Below are 20502 nucleotides of genomic sequence, written 5' to 3'. Positions count from 1 at the left end.
TTCCGTCCTTCTGAAATCATTTTATTTCACAATAACAATATATCATAGTTCTTTATCTTTAAGATGCAAAATAGAAACGGGAAAACTGTCTTACATTTTAAAATAATATAAAACAAAATAAAAAAAGAGGTAAAGACTATTCAGCAATAGAACTCAGGCAAGATATACTGCGCAAATTGAATAATCAAATGTAAAAATGTTTTGAAACCTTTACCAGATCAATATTAATTGTAGGTCATTAACGCTACTAATTCTGAATGATCACGACGTCCTGTGAAGTTGTCAATCAAATGAACTAGCCAATCGCCTTAAAGGGCGTTGTCGCGTCCGTGTTTGTGATTGGGCGGCAGAGCGCGTACGCGCGGTGACGTCACCACCGGTACCCAAGCAGTTGCAGCGTGTGAACATGGCGAACATCAGAAGTGTCAAGGTGAGCAAGAAATCGATTGATTAATATAAATGTTCTGGCTTAAACAAAAAAAATATATTATGTCCTTCAGTTCGGTTTTTTCAAGATTGCTTTGCAGCTCGCCTTAGTCTGGACGTCATTGTGTGTTTGTATTACACTTTTTCTCGCCATATTTTGAGTTGTAGCCACAGTGCTAACGTTAACTAGTTCAGTGGAACTTCTGTGCAGTTATGAGTTTGACTGGTAGACGTGTAAACATTAGAAACAGTGGCGAGTAATCTTATTTCTATATCCTTAAACTCCGGTGCTTTAAGCTTAAACTTAATTCTTTTGATGCATATTTTAGTTGAACCATGACTAAATTGTTTGTTGTATGATGATATATAATATACTTCAACCAGTGTGACCTGACTGATTGTGTGGCAGGGTATGGTGGGTCTGGTGACAGGAGGGGCCTCTGGTTTGGGCAGAGCCACAGTGGAGCGGCTCCTCAGTCAGGGGGCCAGTGCTGTGATCCTGGACCTGCCCAGCTCAGATGGACACAAGGTGGCTGCTGCTCTCGGAGACCGATGTGCATTTGCACCTACTGATGTGAGTGACACTTCTTGTTAATGATCCTTTGATATTTTCCACTTTCTCTTCCAGCTCTTTTAGAAAGCAGTGCTTGATTTGAAAATAAGACCTATTTGTTTTCTTCTGATTGGGCTTTTGTGTTTTAATTCAGGTCACGTCGGAGTCAGATGTAAGATCGGCTGTGGATTTGGCCAAGCAGAAGTATGGCAAAGTGGACCTGGCGGTGAACTGTGCTGGGATAGCTGTGGCTGTGAAAACATACAACTTTAAGAAGGACCTTCCTCACAGTCTGGAGGACTTCACTCGTGTTATCACTGTAAGCCTAACTCCATTTACAGTCTAACTGTAACTGAACCTCATATGCCACTGCTTCATATTTCTACAGCATATGATTATTTCAAATATACTGGAGCATTTATTTTTTTGGTTGCTGTAAAATGTATCATTATTATTTCTCTAAAGCAGGAGTCCTGTTGAGATGAGTGAATTCTGATGATTGCCTAAATTATAATGTTCTTTTGAATTTGATCTGTTAAAGGTGAACATTGCTGGGACTTTTAATGTGATCAGACTGGCTGTAGGGGAGATGGGAAAGAACGAGCCCGATGCAGATGGACACAGAGGCTGTATTATCAACACAGCCAGTGTTGCTGCTTATGATGGACAAGTATATGAGCAATACGTTTATAATATTTCAAATTAATACTTTCTTTTCACTGATGATGATAATAACAATAATAATAATAATAATAATAGTAATAATAATAATAATAGTAATACATGTTTCTTGAGCAGCAATTAGCATATAAGAATGATTTCTGTAAGATCATGTGACACTGAACACTGGAGTAATGATGCTGAAAATTCAGCTTTGCATTAAAGGAATAAATTACATTTTAAAATATATTTAAATAGAAATCCGTTATTTTAAATTGTAATAATATTTCTCAAAATTAATGTTTTTATAAAATAGCCTTGGCTTGGCATGAATAAGACACTTCTTACCCCAAACTTTTTAACCGTCACTGTACTTTCTTTTGCTAACCTTACAGATTTATACTGCAGCACTGTAAAGTTTTGTAACATGTATTTTGTTGTCTTTTTAAGGTGGGTCAGGCTGCATACTCTGCCTCTAAAGGTGGGATTGTGGGTATGACACTTCCTATTGCTCGGGATCTTGCACCAATGGGGATCCGTGTGGTCACCATCGCCCCAGGTCAGTGTCCCTCGGGTGCATATTTTGTTTCTAAACCGCATGATCTCATCATTGTGTGTCATTATTTGCTTATCAAAATTCACCGCTTGATAGGGATATAATGATTCGCTTAGCCCATGATGTGATGTGATCCACAATATGATTTACTCCCAATTTTAGTTTTTGGAAATTTCTATTTAAAAATGCAAATATCTTTTATGTCAAACAACAGAAATAGGCTGGAAAAAAAATCTAATAAATTATCAAAATAAAAGAAATCATTCATATAAAAACGAATATGAAGGCTTTGCCTGTGCTCTCTCCTAGCTTGGATTTAAATTTTTTTAAAGAAACGTCCAAATTTTACAGTTGAAAATACTCCTTGTAAAAGCAAAAACAGAATTGTCTGACTTCAGATTTGTGAAATTATGCTAAATAAAACAGACTGGCTGAATAAGATGTAGATTCTCTCGTAAGGTTCTACAGGAGTCATGCAAACTAAATGTCTCTGTATCCACCACATCTTTTTGTGTAAAATAAAATCTGTAAGTCAGAACAGGATGAGTTTTAATGAACGCTGTTGTAGATAAGCTCATGGATCACTGCAGTGAACTAAATACAGCCTTAATAAATAAATTACCTTTAAAGGGTAAAGCTCAATTAAAGTTATTTTTGCTCTCAATTTCTTTGCCAGATTCTATTGGTTAAAAAAGAAAGAGAGGAAAAAATCCCTTTACTATAAAATGAACCTTGAACCTTATTTATCTTTGTACTTATGTACTAAAATTCTCTTTTTCAGATAAATTACAAGCATTTTGTTTACAACAGCTGAGACTTAGGTCTCTGCAAAGCAAAAGTGGGTGTTTATCACCATGTGGGTGTTTTCAAACTGCTGGGTGTTTCTAAATCATGCAATCTAAAGCCCCTTTCACACTGCACGTCGGACCCGCAATATTCCCGTAACATTGCCTGGTCGCCTTCTGTGTGAAAGCAACCACGTCCCGGAATTGATTACCGAATCGAACCCGGGTCGGGGACATAGTAACATTGCGGTAATCGATCCGGAACGAGCGCTGTGTGAACAAAAGCCAGATCTAATTCGGTATCGAAGTGATGACGCGCGTTATCGCGCGACTTTTTTACCGGCTGTTTTGAAAGAAGATCAACGTTCGCGACGAAAACATATGTGCAAACTGTAATGAAGCAGAGATCAGTTAGTTCCTCACTTTCCGCGCTGACGCAGAGATCGTTTGCTTGCTTCAGTTAAAGTATAACGTGCCAAGCTTTGTCGACTCTTACATTACACGTCACGCGCTGATGTCACGTGTCGTTGCGGTATCTTCAAGGGTTGTGTGTGAAAGCGCGCACATATACCGGGTCATCACTGGCAGTGTGAAAGTGCCAAATCTAGCGACCAGGGAACAATTACAGGAACACTTTACCCCTGTATTTGCCGGAATGGCAGTGTGAAAGGGGCTTAAATGATCCCCCTTACCCAACCCCACCCCTAAACCTAAAGTCACTATTACATCAACCAATCAGGTATCATGGTGTAAAAACACTCTGATCTGGTAACTCCCATTACTTTCCTGCAGAGACCTATACTTGAAACAGCTCAGTAGCATGAAGAAGTGGACCAACAGAGGGCAGAATTGAGCTTGTTTTGACAATCAGGACAGAAGGCTCATATAACTTTGTATATTATCTATTTTGTGACTATGACAGGGTCAAAGATTTTTATTGCAACAGCATTATTAAAAGACTTGCACGTCATTTTTGATAGTTGAAAACAATTCTAAATATATGCTCATATATTTTAGATAATTATATCTTTAGATTTTAGATCTTTTTTTATTATTATAAAATTATGGCTTAAATATACAACTACTTAACATGGAAGACTCATCATCAGTCAAAATAAAAGTAAAAGTGGGAAATATTGGCAGCTGTGCACAAAAGTCCAGCTAAATCCTTTACTGAACAGATTGAGCATAATTTAATTGTGCCCAGATTGATGTTAGTAAATCTGCTTTAGACACACAGCTGATTGATTTCTGTTCACAGGGTCCACCCTAAATTCCACACAGGCCATGTTAACATGATTACACATCAGAGAGGTCAACAGTTCTCACAGTTACCATTTGGTTCTGGAACGGCAAGGATGGTCATGTTTTCTGACAATTTCAAAATCCAATTTACCATATTATTATTTTATTTGATTATTCTTATTTCTTATATTTTTCCATTTTAGCTACTATTTCTATATGTAATGCACTCTCTGAGTAGCTGACTAGGTTTACGTTTCAAACCATATGATGTGGGTCAAACAAGCATTTGTGGAGTGTGAGGTGAAACAGATGTTAGATCAAACTCGCCATACATGGTTTGATTCATGGCTGATGGTTATTGAGTGTCACTGTGTTGTATCACTTCACTCTGATGTGTTGCCCAACGTCTGCTCCATCATGTCATGCATCAGGGGGTCATAAGATAGGACGGCTTTGATGGACACGTCTTGTCATCCCATAGATCTTTGCACTGTCAGGAAAATTACTTTAACTATTAACAATGGAGCACTGGCTTCCGCAGGGGACGAACATCAGAGACTTTTTGAAGACATGGTTAATGACTGAGGGGTGCAGGGAAGAGACGTCCTGGTGCTTGTTCCCAAAAAACAACTACAGGTTTTGTCTAGAATCACCAGAGGTTTCAAGAGCATACTAACAGGCTGAGTCATCCAAATGCATTATTAATGTGCTCGGAACAACCCCCCCCCAACTATGTAAATATGAGTTGGGTGTAATCAGAACACCAGGCCGCTTTATGCTGAACCTCTTGGGCAGACGGCACAAGCATGCGACAACCTGATCAGCATTTAGAAACACATGCATCGACAGCATGTACACGCATTATTTGGATAACAAGCCGTCTCTGGAAATCCCTCAAGATATAGAAAAGACATGTTGATTTTATCTGTGTATATCCCCAAGAAGTCATGTCTAGCCTGCTGTTTGCTTCTTGAAGTGGTCTAAAGAAAACAAAGGATATAGACTAGGACTCTTTTGGACAGATGCAGAAATAAGGAGGAGAGAATTCGAGCTGGTTGTCATTTATCTGGATCTACCAGACCGACCTCTTTTCTTCAATAAAACATAAACTTGCACGTCTTCAGATATATCAATGAGATTAGTAGTGAAATCGTCTGCAGATCGGTGAACCTGAACAACAATTGATTTAATTTAGCCCATTTTTTTACACAATTGTAATTGATTATTTAAATTTAGTAATTTATAATTCAAAAACTTAATTGTTATTTCCAAATGACAGTATGAGAATGAATATAATACTGTGAATGAGATTTTTTTTTTTCTTTTTGTATTACGGTAATGGGAATTTGGAGGGAAATTAACACTAAAAATAAGCCCAAAAATCTTCATTTTCTTCATGCAGTATATAAACACTACAACTCGAGTCGGTAAGATTTTTCTTTCTTTTAAGAAATTACTATCATTAAGCAAGGATTCATTACATAGATGAAAAGTGACAGTAATGACACTTATAATGTATGATGGTAAAAAAAAAAATATATATATATATAATATATATATATATATATATATATATATATATATATCAAATACATGCTTTTAAACCTTTCTATATATATAAAAAAATTACAATAATAAAAAATCCTGAAAATGATTAGAATTTTTACAGTTTTAAACATTGATAATAATAAAAAGAAATGTTCATTGACCAGAAAATGATCAGAATGATTTTTGAAGTATTATGTGACACTGAAGACTGGAGTAACAATGCTGAAACTTCAGCATCGGATCACAGGAATAAATTACATTTTAAAATGTATTACAATAGAAAGCTGTTATTTTAAATTATATTTCACAATACTACTATTTTACTGTATTTTTGTAAGGCCTTTGTGGCTGTAAGAAACTTCTGTATTGTATGATAATGTATATATACTGCATGGAGAAAATTAAGCTTATTTTTAGGATAATAAAAAATGTGACAGAAGTATTATACTTGGAGAGTCATTAGAAAACAGCTTTCAGAATTGGGTGTTTGTAATTAAACAGCACAGCGACGTCCCACTGAGACGCTCAATCCTTAATCTCCAGAGAATACTGCTGTGAGAACGCTAGGACAACAGGATCCCGCCTCCAAAAGCAAGAATAACAAACAAAACTTCAGGGAAACTGAAGAAAAACACCCAACAAATCTTCAAGGGACACCTGCACAGACTAAAAAAACAGTGTAAGGATGATTCCCAGTCATTAAATCTAAAGAGTCCCAAATGATATCACATGTGTAGGACCATTGGCTGGTTTGAATATGAGCATTATCACTCAATCCCACATTTACAATACCTTTCACATCCAACAATACCGTAACCCAGCCTGACACTGCTCATTTACGTCTTATCCTTCATGAAAACAAATACGTTTGTCTGAAACATTGGATATGGTGTCTTTCTGGGACCTATTAGAGGCATTGTGTTGGTTTTATCAGTGGAGCGCAGGCTACAGTAGCAGTCTTTGTGCTGAGGGACAGTAATCCTGTATCTGTATGTGTATTTGTGCCCACTTGAGGGTTCGAGAAAAGAGGAGGGAATCCACTAATGCTGCCCATGCTAGAGAAAACAAATCAACACAGGCAGGCCTCGGCAGAACAGATATTCCCACCACATTCAGTCTTTAAAAGCGTATGCTCAAATAAAGCTATTAATCATGTCTGTTATGACACGCATGTTCTATACAGCCTTTTGTAAACTTGGATGTCGATAACAAACATACACGGGCCAGATGAAGAATCACCTCAGGTGGCTTTACCACTCTGTATATATACAGTATGTTGCCAGCAATGGGATTCATTTGATATTTACTGGGCATACAGTGCACCATTAAGAGCCAGTTGTGTTCCTGAGAGGCTAGTGAGTATGTACAGTAGTTTTCTGGATGGCCTTTGAAACAGCCTGTAATCATAGCTTTGAGAGTGTGATGAAGATCCATCACTCCTTTAGCAACACACACTGACTTCTGACCTCATCCAGCGCTTCATTGTAGCATGACCATAAAGCTGATAGAGGTTATCTGATTTAATCAGAACACAGTAACAGCCTCTCACGAGGGTCAGAGACTGACATCCTCACAATCCCGCTGTGGAAAAAGCTTTGAATCTGAAGTATGATTCTCCTGAACATGGCGGAATGATCTCTAATGGGATCCCCGTCACAACTGTGCCATGGTGGGTGTAATTTCATTACAACCTACTTTCAGACGCCACAATGTGGATGAAATCATAGAAATAGTGTTATCAGGTCACTGCAATTGCAAAAGCATTTCAAACTGAGTGAGAACATTAATTAATTTCACTTCTTATTTTCTCATGTGGAGGATCTTTTCTGATTTGTGTGAAGCTCAAATTTCTATCAATGGAATAGTTCACCTCAAAATGAATATTTGCTGAAAATGTATTCATCCTCGAGCCATCCATGATGCAGATGAGTTTGTCTCTTCAGATTTGGAAATACTTCGTAGCATTACTTCACTTACTCTGCAGTGAATGGGTGCCGTCAGAATGAGAGTCCAACCGTTGATTCCGTGCTAAAATACTAGTCCTTCATCCATAACATTGCTCCAGTTCAAAACAGTTCTTTACAAATATGAAGTAAGAGGACAACAGAGAATGGATTTATTTATTTTTTTTCACTGGAGGAAGCGTTTTTATGGATTATGGACCAAGAAGCGACGTTTTTAAAGTTAAAACACCTTAATGATGGATTGGTTCCACTTCCAAGCTTTTAACTTCACAATGCATTATTTGATGGACTGGAGTGATGTGGATAACTTGTGGATTATTGTGATGTTTTTAACAGCTGTTTGGACTCTCATTCTGACGGCACCCATTCAATGCAGAGAATACACTGGTGAGCAATTTATTGGTATATTTCTCCAAAACTGCTCAAATAAAGAAACTTATCTACATCTTGGCTGGCCTGAGGGGGGCTACATTTTCTTAATGTTTGGAAGAACTAATCCTTCAAAGTCACCGTTAAATCAAAATGAACAATTCAGATTTTTTATGGAATATTGTAGTTCATTGAAAATGATTTATCCATGTACATCATTATTTTTATACCTGATCTGTGAATGGCTCAAATATCTATTAAAGTCACCATGAAATCACAATAAAAAGTTTTCTTTTCGTTATAGACTATTGTAAGTGTTTTTTTTATAAATCATTTATTCATGCACATCATTATTTTTTTAATCAAATATCACTGTAATTATTATAAATGATTAGTGTACATAATTTTTTTGTGAAATATTGCAGTTTATTATAAATGCCTTATCCTTGTACATTATTCTTTTTTATTGATTACTGCAGTGTTTATTATAAATAATAATTTATTATTTATTAATAATATATTTTTTAAGGTATCTGCAATGTTTTTTTTTTTAAACAATTTATCTGTGTAATTATTATTTTTTTAATCCAAATGCCCTTATAATCTTTAATAAACATTAACTTCCCCTTTCCTTCACACAACATCTCATCCCTGATGACGTATGCACCGATGAGATGGCGGGACAATAATTCTTCTCTTCCAGCAACTTGTCACTTATATGAGATTGCAGCAATTAGCAAATGATCCAAACAATCAATTCCTAATTGACAAATCAAGTCACTCCCTCGTTTGAGAAGCCATTTCACTCAGATATACATCAATATAGGGAAGAAAAGACTACTGCAATTTCCATTTCATGCTAACTTTAACATGGTGGACTGGCAGCTACACCAGTGACAGGTCCACTGGGAGAGAGATGCCAGCTTCAGACGCAATTCACTTTTGGCTTTGAAAGAAAGTGGGGAAAAGAGAGAGACAGAAGCAAAAAAAAAAAAGACATAGAAAAAACAGTAACACAAAAGCACAGAAGCCTAGTTTGCATAAAAACACATGACTTGGCCATGTTTGAACACTGATTCAAACCAAAAGATTCATAAAGCTTTTAAAGCTACATGAAGCAGTGTTTCGAAAATGTCCATCACTCTATTTACATAAAGCATCTTTGTTGAACATATATGCTCTTTTGATATGACTCTAGATTACATTTATGGATTTGAAAGACTTATCTAAAGTGATTTTTGCTGCATTCATGATATGTAGTACTCATCTTCCTTGTAAATCAATCCCATGACATTGACATTGCAGCATAGTGGACTGTTTGATCTACAGGATGATGTTGCATGCTTATATGTTGCACCTCCGAAGGCCTTTTACACATAAAAAATCAGTATGAGTCTCCATCTGCAAAATAATTACCTTGTCCATTTAATTACCATGCATCTGGAAAATGAACTCTGAAAATAACAAGAACATATCAGCATAACATGTCTAAATGTGTGTTGCTAGCTTGCAGTAAAAGTGAAAACTGCATTAATTTCAGAAACTGCTAAAGTTTTTTACTCTTTTTTTTTTTTTGAGCCAATTCATAGAGCTTACAAATAGTCATCCCCAGCTGTGAATCAGTGCCATGGAGCACGAACTGTCTTTATCCATTCATGGCAGCCTGACTCCAGTTGCTTAGTATTTCAAAGACATCATTACCACAGTACGCAAGCATCGTGATAGTCTGGGATGTAGTCCGCGAGACTTCATCAGCAAAGCAGTTTCATGTAGAGAGCCCAAAGGAGAGTCAAACTCAGTCGCTTTCCATTCCTTCAGCAGGGTGCTGTTCTCTCAAACTTCCCCTTGAGAGCAAGAAACTCAGGCTGTAAGAGTAGCTATTAAATGCATTACGGCTGGTCTGTTATACAACGCCACTCTGGCATACCAAACCCCCCTTACCAAAGTTCAGGGTAAATTATGCAGAGACTAATATCATAACTGAAGCACAGTTTATATGGGGATTTTTCAAACCTGTCTACATGATTCATATCAAAGACACATCGCTGATTAATTAGTTACTCATCTGTGAATGGAGGGTGATCTTGAATCACATTTCAGCAAATTTGTACTCTTTAGTGTTTGCACCTGAACTGCCCGCAGAGAACCATTAAATTATCTGTGCATCACTCTGTCTGCCACATCTTTTCTATTAAACTGCTTTTATACATCTTTTCACACATGTCAACTGAAACAAAACTCATAATAATATTGAATGGCATTGATGATCACCTTAGAGATCGGCACGAAAACCTGCAGCTGAATATAAAACACTTTTGCTCTAGTTTATAACACTTGTGTGTCCAATCAAGTTTAATATATTGAAATCTATTCAACCAGAAGCTGAACTATGCAAAAGAGTCTGAGTCAGATGAATCTGATACAGGACACGCCAGTAAGCCTCAAAACAGCCATCAGTATACTTAAGGCTAACATGAGAGACACAAACACACATGTAGGCTTACTACAACTGTCCTGAAACAACTGCTGGGAGAACACTGGGAGTTATTATTTGCAGCATGTAAATAAATGTGGGCATCCAAATAATAACTGACACATAAAACTAAGTCTCCTCCCTACTTTTAAAAATAGTTTCTGATATTTAGTTTTACTTAAATGTAAATCACAATATGGAATCTCTCACTACTTTCATTATTTTGGAACTTTAAAGTTTCTTTTATTTTAATTTGACCATCACTGAATCCAAATTATCTTAATGGTTAATTAACAAAGCATTTGGTTAACCTGTAGATTTTTATTTGTTTATATATCATCTTTTAAGTTACATGTTTGAAATAGTTTAACCAAACAAAATGAATTCTGCTTTTTTTTAAAAGCTAGTAATACACTAGAACTTGCAATACAGTATTATATCGTAAATTGTGTTACTGTACACCGTTGCAAAGTGCAAGTACTTTTTACAATTCAAGGTAACAATTCAATTCAAGATACAAGGTATCATTTGCCATTACAAAAGTGTCATTCAAGGTACTACTTTTGCATTTCCTCTGTCACATTAAAACCGAAATAATAATACAGTATGTTAGAGTAAATAGAGGGCAATAACATGAATTTGAGGTCTTCTGTAATTTTAATATGCATTTGCCCTCAAAACATTTTGATTACAAAAAAAGATGTTCTTCTACATGAAACCTATTTCTGAAATTGGAACTATTCAATAAGTTACACAAAACTGAACCAGTGGGGAAGCTTCTGGTGGGCAATGTCCCACCCATTTTTCAGCTGTGGCCCACTCAGTGAGAAGCTGGTAATTTTCCAGATGTAAGTTACTTATCAAAAGATAATAATTATAAATGTATAGTTTCAATATAACTTTATATATGTGCTTTAAAATATATTTAACGTGAGTTTTCATGGTCATTTACAGGCAGTTTATTAATTTTCCATCCTCCTTTTTCCTCAACGTGGAAGTAAGCCTATGGGTGAGACGTTTCCATTTCATTAGTTGCTATAGGGAAATAACGAAAAGAATAACAACATGCAGTAAACAGTAAAACTGTTTGCAGTACAAACAAGTATGTTCTTAATTAAGATAACAGATTAAAATAATATGATAGGACGCATATATTGTCAATATCAAGCAGCAAAACAAACTGTTTTATACAGCTAAAAATAGCTGGACGCAAATGAGACCGGAAGCTAGACCCATAGAATTTACAAATTTTTTTACGTCAGGAAAAAGGTGGATTGGTGCTTGTCAAAACAATGATTGGTCAGTTTATGTTAGTCCCACCCACAATTATGTTAATGACTTAAGGACGCGAGTGTTTGAAAATAGTGTTAAATTTGAAAGTTGAATTTGAAAATAGCGAACCAAACCTCATTCAGAATTTAAAAAGTATATATTGGATTTCCCAAATAAACTGTAAGTCTTAGCTGAATCCAGACAGCCAAATGAAACCAGACCAGCGTGTGATGGATTTATAGATTACAAACTTCTGAGCCAAACGTGTTTAAACCATATTACCATAGGTAACGTTACAGTGTTTGATCCGCTAAATAGGTGCGTTCTTTGTGGAAAGAAAAAAGTAAACATTGTGCTTGATACTCTTCTTCACAACCAAGTGCATATTTGCATCTGCGCTGATTTCTGCAGTCCTCGATATTTACTCTACTTTAAATGCGAACTGAGATACTTGATTATGAGATCATCTATGAAGCTCCAGGTAATGCTTTACATACAGTAAACTTATGTTAATATTTGGCAATGCTTAACTAACATTAACAATGAGAAATACATTTGGGGCAGTATTAATTAATCTTTGTTGACTAATACAACAATTAAACTTTTCGTTAGCTCTGGTACGGTTAACAGATAAAACTTTTAATTTTAATAATGTATTAGTAAATGTTGAAATTAAAATGAATTTAAACAATACTTTAGTAATATTGCGTATTGAATCTTTGTGCTGTATTTTCTGTGTTAGCAATTTGATTAGCAGTTTTCATATGCTACACTTTGCCCACCCAGTTTTATGTAGGCCCACCTACTTAAACATATCTGACCTCGTCCCTGAACTGAACAGCCGGCTCTGTGGAAACAGGATGATTGTTACACATTTCAAGTGTTCTTCAGTGAATGAATCATTTTGATGAGAGGGGACAGATTTGCTCTCCTATCTCCCATCTTCTTTGTCAAATTGGCTCTTCTTGTAGGATACCATACACAGTCTGAAATTACCTCATTTATCATTCAATGTTGCATTGTTTCTAATGGGATCATAGGTAGCCAATATAGGGCAAAGTTTGTACGTCAAATTTGCAACCAGTACTGTGTGATGTGAATGATGTAGTTAGACGGATGATATTTCAGGTCCCTTCTCCTTCATTATTCAATGTATGGACTTCATGGACACTCTCTTTAATAGAAAAACTCACCTAAGCAACAGTGCATGTCATCCGGGTTGTGTCATCACTGGCTTTGAGATGATGAGGCTGCGTGGACCTGCATTTAAGAGTATGAATAGAACATTAGACCATGTTACAGGACTGCTCTGAATTCATAACACTGAATGAAGACAGACAGAGGCATCCGGAGAGCCATCGCCCCTCACCGAGCACTGAACTATGAAATGAATGCCTGTCCTCTCACACTCTTTGAAAGGCAGGTTCACAAGAAGCTGGACAGAAGTGAATTTAATGACGTCTAAATGATGAAAAACATGCCCTTGGTTTTGTAAAACAATGTAAAAAAAGGAACTTGGATGCAGTTATGAGATAATGAGCCCAGGTCTCCGGGTGTAACAGGTCCATGTTTGCAGCTAATGTCTTGGCCGAGATCCTAATCGAGTCCTGAACAATCTGGCTGGTGGAATGATCCACTCAACTAAAGGGATAATTAAAGATAAAGGGCTCCCATTTTTATATTCAGCGCTAATGTAATTGTGATGGTCTTAAACAAAGTACAGTTCGGAGAGGTCATTATCTTGCTGTTTTTAATATTTTTACTTTGAAAACTCCTGCCATGAGGTAGCTGTTTCTTGACTGTATCACTCATAGAGGGCTCAATTTATGTAGAAGAAAACTCTAGTCTGCTGTGGCTGCAACCACAGTTCAGTAAAATTTTCATAGATCAGTCATCCTTCAATGTACTTCATGCCATTTTGAGTTTCTGTGGTAGTCCTTCAAAGCAAAAAACAAGTCTCACATAGTTTGAAAATGCCAATCTTATATTTAAGATGATTAAGTTTTCAGGTTCGGTTTAGAGTAGATGACCCAATGTCCTGCTCACTGTTGTGCCTTTTAGCAGAGTACTTAAAGGAATATTCATTATTCAACATAAATTACAGTTCAGTAGTTTGAGGGTTGGTAAAATTGTTATGTTTTTGAAATTCTCATGCTCACCAATGCTGCATTAATTAATCAAAATACAGTTAAACAGTAATATTGTAAAATATTGAACTGCTTTCAATTTTAATATTAAATTTAATTTATTCCTGTGATGTAAATGCTGCATTTTCAGCACTCGTCCAGTCTTCAGTGTCACATGTTCCTTAAAAAATGTTTCTAATACGCTGATTTGTGGCTCAAGAAAAATTTCTTCTTATTATAAATGTTGAAACAGTTTTACTGCTTAAAGGGATGAATCACCCAAAAAATTAAAATGACCCAGATTTAGTCACCCTCAAGCCATCCTTGGTGTTTACGTATTTTCTTTTTTTCAGATAAAGGCAAAGTGAGTTATATTTAAAAATGTCATATGGCAGTGATTGGGGGTGTAGATTTTGAAGCCTAAAAAGAGTGCATCCGTCCATCATAAAAAGTGCTCCAAACTGAGGGTCAATAAAGGCCTTCTGAAGCAAAATGATGTGTTTGTGTAAGAAAAATATCCAAATGTAAAACTTTATAAACTATAATTCACAGCATCCGCTAACTGTCATATGCACGTTCCCCAGAGAGTGGCGTTTCAGTGGATTATAATAAATTTTTTCAGTATTCTTTGAAGAAGTTAAAAAGAACAGCATTTATTTGAAATTGTAAGATTATGTCTTTACTGTTACTTTTGATTAAAATCAATGAATGGCTGAAAAAAAGTATCCATTCCCTTCCTAATTTTTTTTTACTAACCTAAATCTTTTGAACAGTGACAATGTACCACGCTGTGCTGCAGATTTCCCACATACTGTACAGTAATTTACACTCATCCCTCAGTGTCTATAAATGAACAGGAAACATATTTACAATAATGACACTAATGACACCTTGCAAGCAAGAGTGTTAAAGAGAATGTGAAGCTCAGAGTTAAGCTCAGGAATTGTTCAGTAATTTTTTTTTTTTTTTTTACTTGAGGTGTTAAGTTGCTACCAGTGGGAACCAACCGAAGTGATGCTGTAGTGCCAGAAGCAGCTTAACAACTCACGCAACAAATATTTTGCTGTATTCAGCTCTGTGTGAATAGATCTCTACAGATGCTGGTATTACTTCCTCAAAGACACTCAAAGAAATCATGTTTACCTGTGAAACTGGTTGACATGAGTTAACATGTATTGATGTAACGTGTACCGCAAGAGTGCTATGGTCATATGTGCACATTTTAAATATTTGTGTTTCTGTCTGCTTACCTGATGAGATTTCCAACTATATTTACTGTAAACATTTCCCATTCAAACACACTTAATATTAATTATTTCTAAAATATTAATAGGCAATGCATTTTATGTATAAAACGTGTCTCTAAATGAAGAACCACAATTAAATAAGGCTAAAATGTGTGATTTCTGTGCAATTAGTGTAATTCAGCAGAAGTAAATATAAAGAAAAAATACATAAATATATTTTATACCTTTGAACTGACTCAAGCTAAATAGCAATGGTATTATGTCTTCTGGGAAGCTGTTTATGGCTTAAATGAACTTTGGTTACTGAACTATACTGAATCAATACTGAACTAACTTGAGCTGAATAATGACACTTGAATTTTAATTTGTCTTATATTTGCATCATCAAATCTGTTATTTTTCTTTTTATTGCTGTCATGCTACTGTGAAACATTCTGTATCGTATGCAATAATAAGCTATATAAATAAAAGTGACTTGACTTGATAAAATAAACAAGAAAATGACTTAATAATATCAACAGTTTTCAAATAGTTTTCCCCAAACCCACAATACAGCAGTCTAATATGACAATATATGACAATACACCTTATATATGACAATAAATATTAAGCTAGAATAATATAAAGTATTTTAAAATTTAAAAACAACATATAAATGACCTTTAAAAGTCACAAAGTTAGAATAATCTTATCCATTTTAACGTGGGAAATTTATACACAGCATAATGTACTGTAGCAGCAGACTTGGATAATTAATGGTTAGTCATTAAAATATTTAGTTTAAATATTGACAATACAATATTAAATACAAATAATATTCTAAAATAAATAAATAAATGAATCAGATCCATCCAAAGGGTTTAATGGACCTTTCAGAATACCTCTAGTAAGTAACACAGCTCTCAGTTTGATCTTGAAGGCTGAATTGCTCTCACTCATTACTCAAACACACACTCACACTCGCACACCAAGAACAAAAGAGGGAAACGTCTCTCAAAAGACCTCTGCTGAACAGTTCCTATGAAAAATTGCAGACTTATCAACTGAATGATGATGGCACGTATCTATCAACGGGGCATTACGGGGCAGGGGTACGGCAGCCTCTCGGCGCTCTGCCTTCTCCAGCAATGTACCGTAAATTTACAGGGCAATAATTATGAGTCTTTTCAGGAAGATAAAGGCAGGACGCTGTTTCCCAAAAGTAATAAACCTGACTCACGCAACCCTAGTTGAGGATGAAAAATGTTCCCCTGGCAACTGCGTTTGTTGTGCAAGCTGGTTTTCCTCAACTGGCATGCTAGGCAAGCAATCTCCTTTCATCACAGGCAGAGAATGCAATTTCAGGGCTCATATCCACCAATTTTGTGTTACTCACATAAGAGAAGAAGGAATGTAAGCTGAAAAACATAACACAAGATGAAAAAATGGCACACTCTTTTAGGACTGTAAAACCCTCCAAATCGAAAACATTTTAGACTATGAAAACAAGATCTAGGAGAAAATACTCATTAGATCCTTGTTCAAGAGTCACATGATGTCAAAATGTTTTCTTTAAGTTTGGTCAGATTTACATTGGCAGCCAAAATTTTTTATTTTTTTTGAAAGAGGTCTCTTATAAATAAATAAACAAGTCTACATTAATTTGATAAAAACAGCAAAAACAGTAAAATATAAAAATGTAAAATAACGATTTTCTATTTTTAATATACAGTGGGGATCGAAAGTTTGGGCACCCCTTGCAGAATCTGTGAAAATGCGAGTAATTTTCAAAAAATAAGAGAGATCATACTAAATGCATGTTATTTTTTTATTTAGTACTGTCCTGAGTAGGATAGTTTACATAAAAGATATTAACATTTAGTCCACAAGAAAAAAGTTGCTGAAATTATTAAAATAACCCCCTCAAAAGTTTGGGAACCCTTGGTTCTTAGTACTGTGTTCTGTTTCCTGATGATCCACGACTGTCTTTCTGTTTTGTGATGGTTGTGTATGAGTCCCTTGTTTGTTCTGAACAGTTAAACTGAGCAGCGTTCTTCAGAAAAATCTTTAAGGTCCTGCAGATTCTTCAGTTTTCCAGCATCTTTGCATAAAAAAAATTATATTTCAACAAAATAAGAAAAATTTGGCCATCTTCATCGTGTTCAAAAGTTTTCACCAAATACTGCTACAGCCTGAATGAATGCTCCTTCTAGCAGCTTAACTGGATTTACACTGGCTTACATGTCTGGTAATATGCATTTACGTGACGAAAACATAGCTATAGCTAGCAAATTGTAGGCTGTAGTAATTAACGGTAATGACAGTAACTCGCTGGCGAACCACTGATTCTAGTTATTATAGGTTTAGGGGACTGAGACATGGTTTCTGGACTGGTGAAAAACTGGTTTTCGAAATGGTGAAAAACTGTTTAACCATCTAACTCCACAATTCCGTACATAGTTTATAGCCTTTGTAAAGTGTTTTCAGCAACACATTTATAATGTGTTTAGAAATAATTCTCTGAATTGCCAGATGCAATAAGCCCTCCTAAAACAGTTATCTTCTCTGGTCTTATCTTTGCCACTCTGTAGTTTGTGTTAGGAGAATGACACCTCTTCCCCCCAAAATGGAGTTGGTAAATTGGTGTGTGTTAAAAGAGAGTCTGCTATTCTGAATTTGCTTGTCCCTGCAGGCATGTTCCACTGACAGGCCCAGTGCAAGATCCGTCCATCACCGTGTGCCTCTGCTCTTTCCATGCTAATGTCCTTCACCCTCATTCCACAAGACACAATCACACCAATACATCTGTTTTAGACAAGGAAAACCAGGGATAGGTCAACTTCGATCAGTGATGAGATACAAACTCCCCAATCTAATTTGTCCACCATTGATCCTTTAACATGAATAAATACAGAGACGATTTCAGCCATTACACATATGTTATTAGAGAACCTAGCCGATGTGAGAAAGAAATGTGCCGTCTGCTCTAGCTAGGTGCTTTGTGTCAGGAATGAAAGCCTCAGACACCACGCAAAGAACTCAGCCAGTTCAACCAGTCTTGTGAAAGAAATGGGCTGAAGCTTTATTCTGCAGCACCTTGACATTTACACTTAGAATGCCATTGTGCCACTGCCACAGAAAGAGATGTATCTGAATTAATCAGGTATCCGCAAGTTTATGCAGCGCTGACAAGGTAAAGCTGTTGATACAACACTCACCACTGAGTTTAAAGCAATGTAAGTTCCTCAGACATAAAAAACTGAATTAAATTACAAGTAAAATTCGAGTAAAAACCAGGAAAAACGTTTAAGCATATTTCAATGACAATACATTAAAATGTAATAAATTGAAATTGCATTGTGAAACAGTGGCATTTAAAATAACGATATAAAAACATTGAACTGTTGTACAAGATACGAGTTCCTTTAACACACTGTTCAAATGCATAAATGCATAAAATCATTTTGTTTAAACTATGATACAACATGAACTTAAAATACAATACCATTTAAAACCATTTACAAGGTAAGATTTGTTTTTAAAGAAATTAATACTATTATTCAGCGAGGATGCATTAAACTGATTGTAAGTAACAATGAAGACATTTATAATGTTACAAAAAAAAAAAAAAAATCTATCCCAAATAAATTAATCTAAAAATCCTGAGGGGAAAAATTATCATGGTTTCCACAAAAGTATTAAGCAGCACAGTGGGTTTCAACATTGATAATAGTAAGAATTGTTTCTTGAGCAGCAAATCGAATGATTTCTGAAGGATATGACATGAGTAATGACTGCTAATTCAGCTTTGCCATTACAGGAATAAATGTAAAAAATAAATAGCAGAAAACAAACCTCTAAACTTGACAAAAAATATCTACAATAACAATGCAGAAAGAAAAAAAGAACTTTCATTTCTACATACAGTACTTGAATTGAATACTAATGTAGTGTAAGTTTAATATATTCAAGTTCAAATCTATTCACTATAAAGTACCACATTTTGTCTGCTGTTTTTACTTCTGCACACAATCATTTTCCCGAGTGCATTCTATTATTATTGAACATCTTAAATGCACTTTCATTCAGAGGTTTAAAAAATCCCTTAGCATGAATAACAAAGACTCAATTTCAATCTCAGGGCAAGCATCACTTCCAGTCTGATAACATCATGGAAACATCTATGCCAAACAGTGTCAGAGTGTCCGAGTCCACTCCATGTGATCTTAAAATGTCACTTAGACCTCTTACACGCTTACACTTTCACAGGCCTCTCAAAACCCTTTAGATGCGAGTCCAAGCCTCAAAGGACACCACATGGTGAAACAAATATTGTTCTTAAAGCTTTCCTCAATGTGACATGAGAAACGTCCTTATCTACTCACTCTATTTCTGCACCTGAATAACATTACATAGAGAATTATTCATAAACATACAGTATGATTTCCACAAAAAGTGATATTCCACGAGAAAATGACTGATTGGACGTCTGATTTAAGGTTCCATAAGTGTGGAGCGAAGGCTAGAAACTGGAGCAGATGTACTCTCTGGAGATGTTCATCAGCATTCTGGACAGAACCTCTACAGTCATATTCCATTCCATCTGCCTGCTTCTGTCTTTCAGCTGGAAATGGAGCACCTAGGTCCATTAATTCCAAGTAAATAAGTGCTCTGTGCATTCAAATGCTTTGAAATAAGGGTATCCATTGTGGACCGTGCGTTAAAGCACATTATCTGGGCCAGTCAAAGATGACAGCAATCGAGAGACTCAGTGGCAAGGATGAAGCAATGCAGTGTAACGTGATATGAACTGGAAAACTCTTTTTGTAACAGGACAGGATGAGATAAATTTTGACTCTAAGGCATGATTGGACAAGAGGTGGAGCAGATGTGAGATCCTGCTGATTTACCCTCAGCACTGTGATTGGGTCAATGACATAGAGCCTTTATTTGTTTAGTCATAATTGTTAATTCATAACTTGAATATCCCTTTACTATGATGAACATGTCCTTATTTCTGAACCAAAATGGATTTTTATGTATATATACTACAGAGCAAATGTTTGGCAGGATAAAAAAAAAAAAAATCAAATTAGTCTTATTTATATGATCAAAAATGAATCAATTATTATTAAAAATTAAAATAACTGTTCTGATCTTAATACATTTAAAAAAGTAATTCATTTATTTAATGGCCAAGCTAAGTTTTCAGCAGCCATTACTCCAGTCTTCAGTGTCACATGACTTTTCAGAAATAATTGTAATGCTCAAATTTCTGATCCTCAGCATTGTGATTTAT

General features: G+C 35.6%; 1 protein-coding gene across 5 annotated transcripts; it reads left to right on the top strand.

The window, feature by feature from the left end:
• LOC113094765 (3-hydroxyacyl-CoA dehydrogenase type-2-like) lies at nucleotides 1-20267 on the top strand. 5 transcript variants are annotated; one of them, XM_026260422.1, is made up of 6 exons: nucleotides 1-430; nucleotides 836-1000; nucleotides 1134-1298; nucleotides 1521-1649; nucleotides 2090-2198; nucleotides 19703-20267. In XM_026260422.1, the coding sequence occupies exons 1-6, from the start codon at nucleotides 407-409 to the stop codon at nucleotides 19867-19869; spliced, it is 759 nt and encodes a 252-aa protein (XP_026116207.1). In that variant the 5' UTR covers nucleotides 1-406; the 3' UTR covers nucleotides 19870-20267. The 5 variants fall into 5 exon arrangements, with proteins under 5 accessions (XP_026116207.1, XP_026116208.1, XP_026116209.1 ...); XM_026260423.1 differs by lacking the exon at nucleotides 19703-20267 and adding an exon at nucleotides 14956-15647 and having other exon boundaries at nucleotides 44-430; XM_026260424.1 differs by lacking the exon at nucleotides 19703-20267 and adding an exon at nucleotides 4242-5649 and having other exon boundaries at nucleotides 48-430.
• Nucleotides 20268-20502: the final 235 nt, after the last annotated feature.

The sequence above is a fragment of the Carassius auratus genome, unplaced genomic scaffold, assembly GCF_003368295.1.
Source record: "Carassius auratus strain Wakin unplaced genomic scaffold, ASM336829v1 scaf_tig00215416, whole genome shotgun sequence".
Taxonomy (NCBI): domain Eukaryota; kingdom Metazoa; phylum Chordata; class Actinopteri; order Cypriniformes; family Cyprinidae; genus Carassius; species Carassius auratus.
This window is presented reverse-complemented; position numbering and strand designations above follow the sequence as displayed.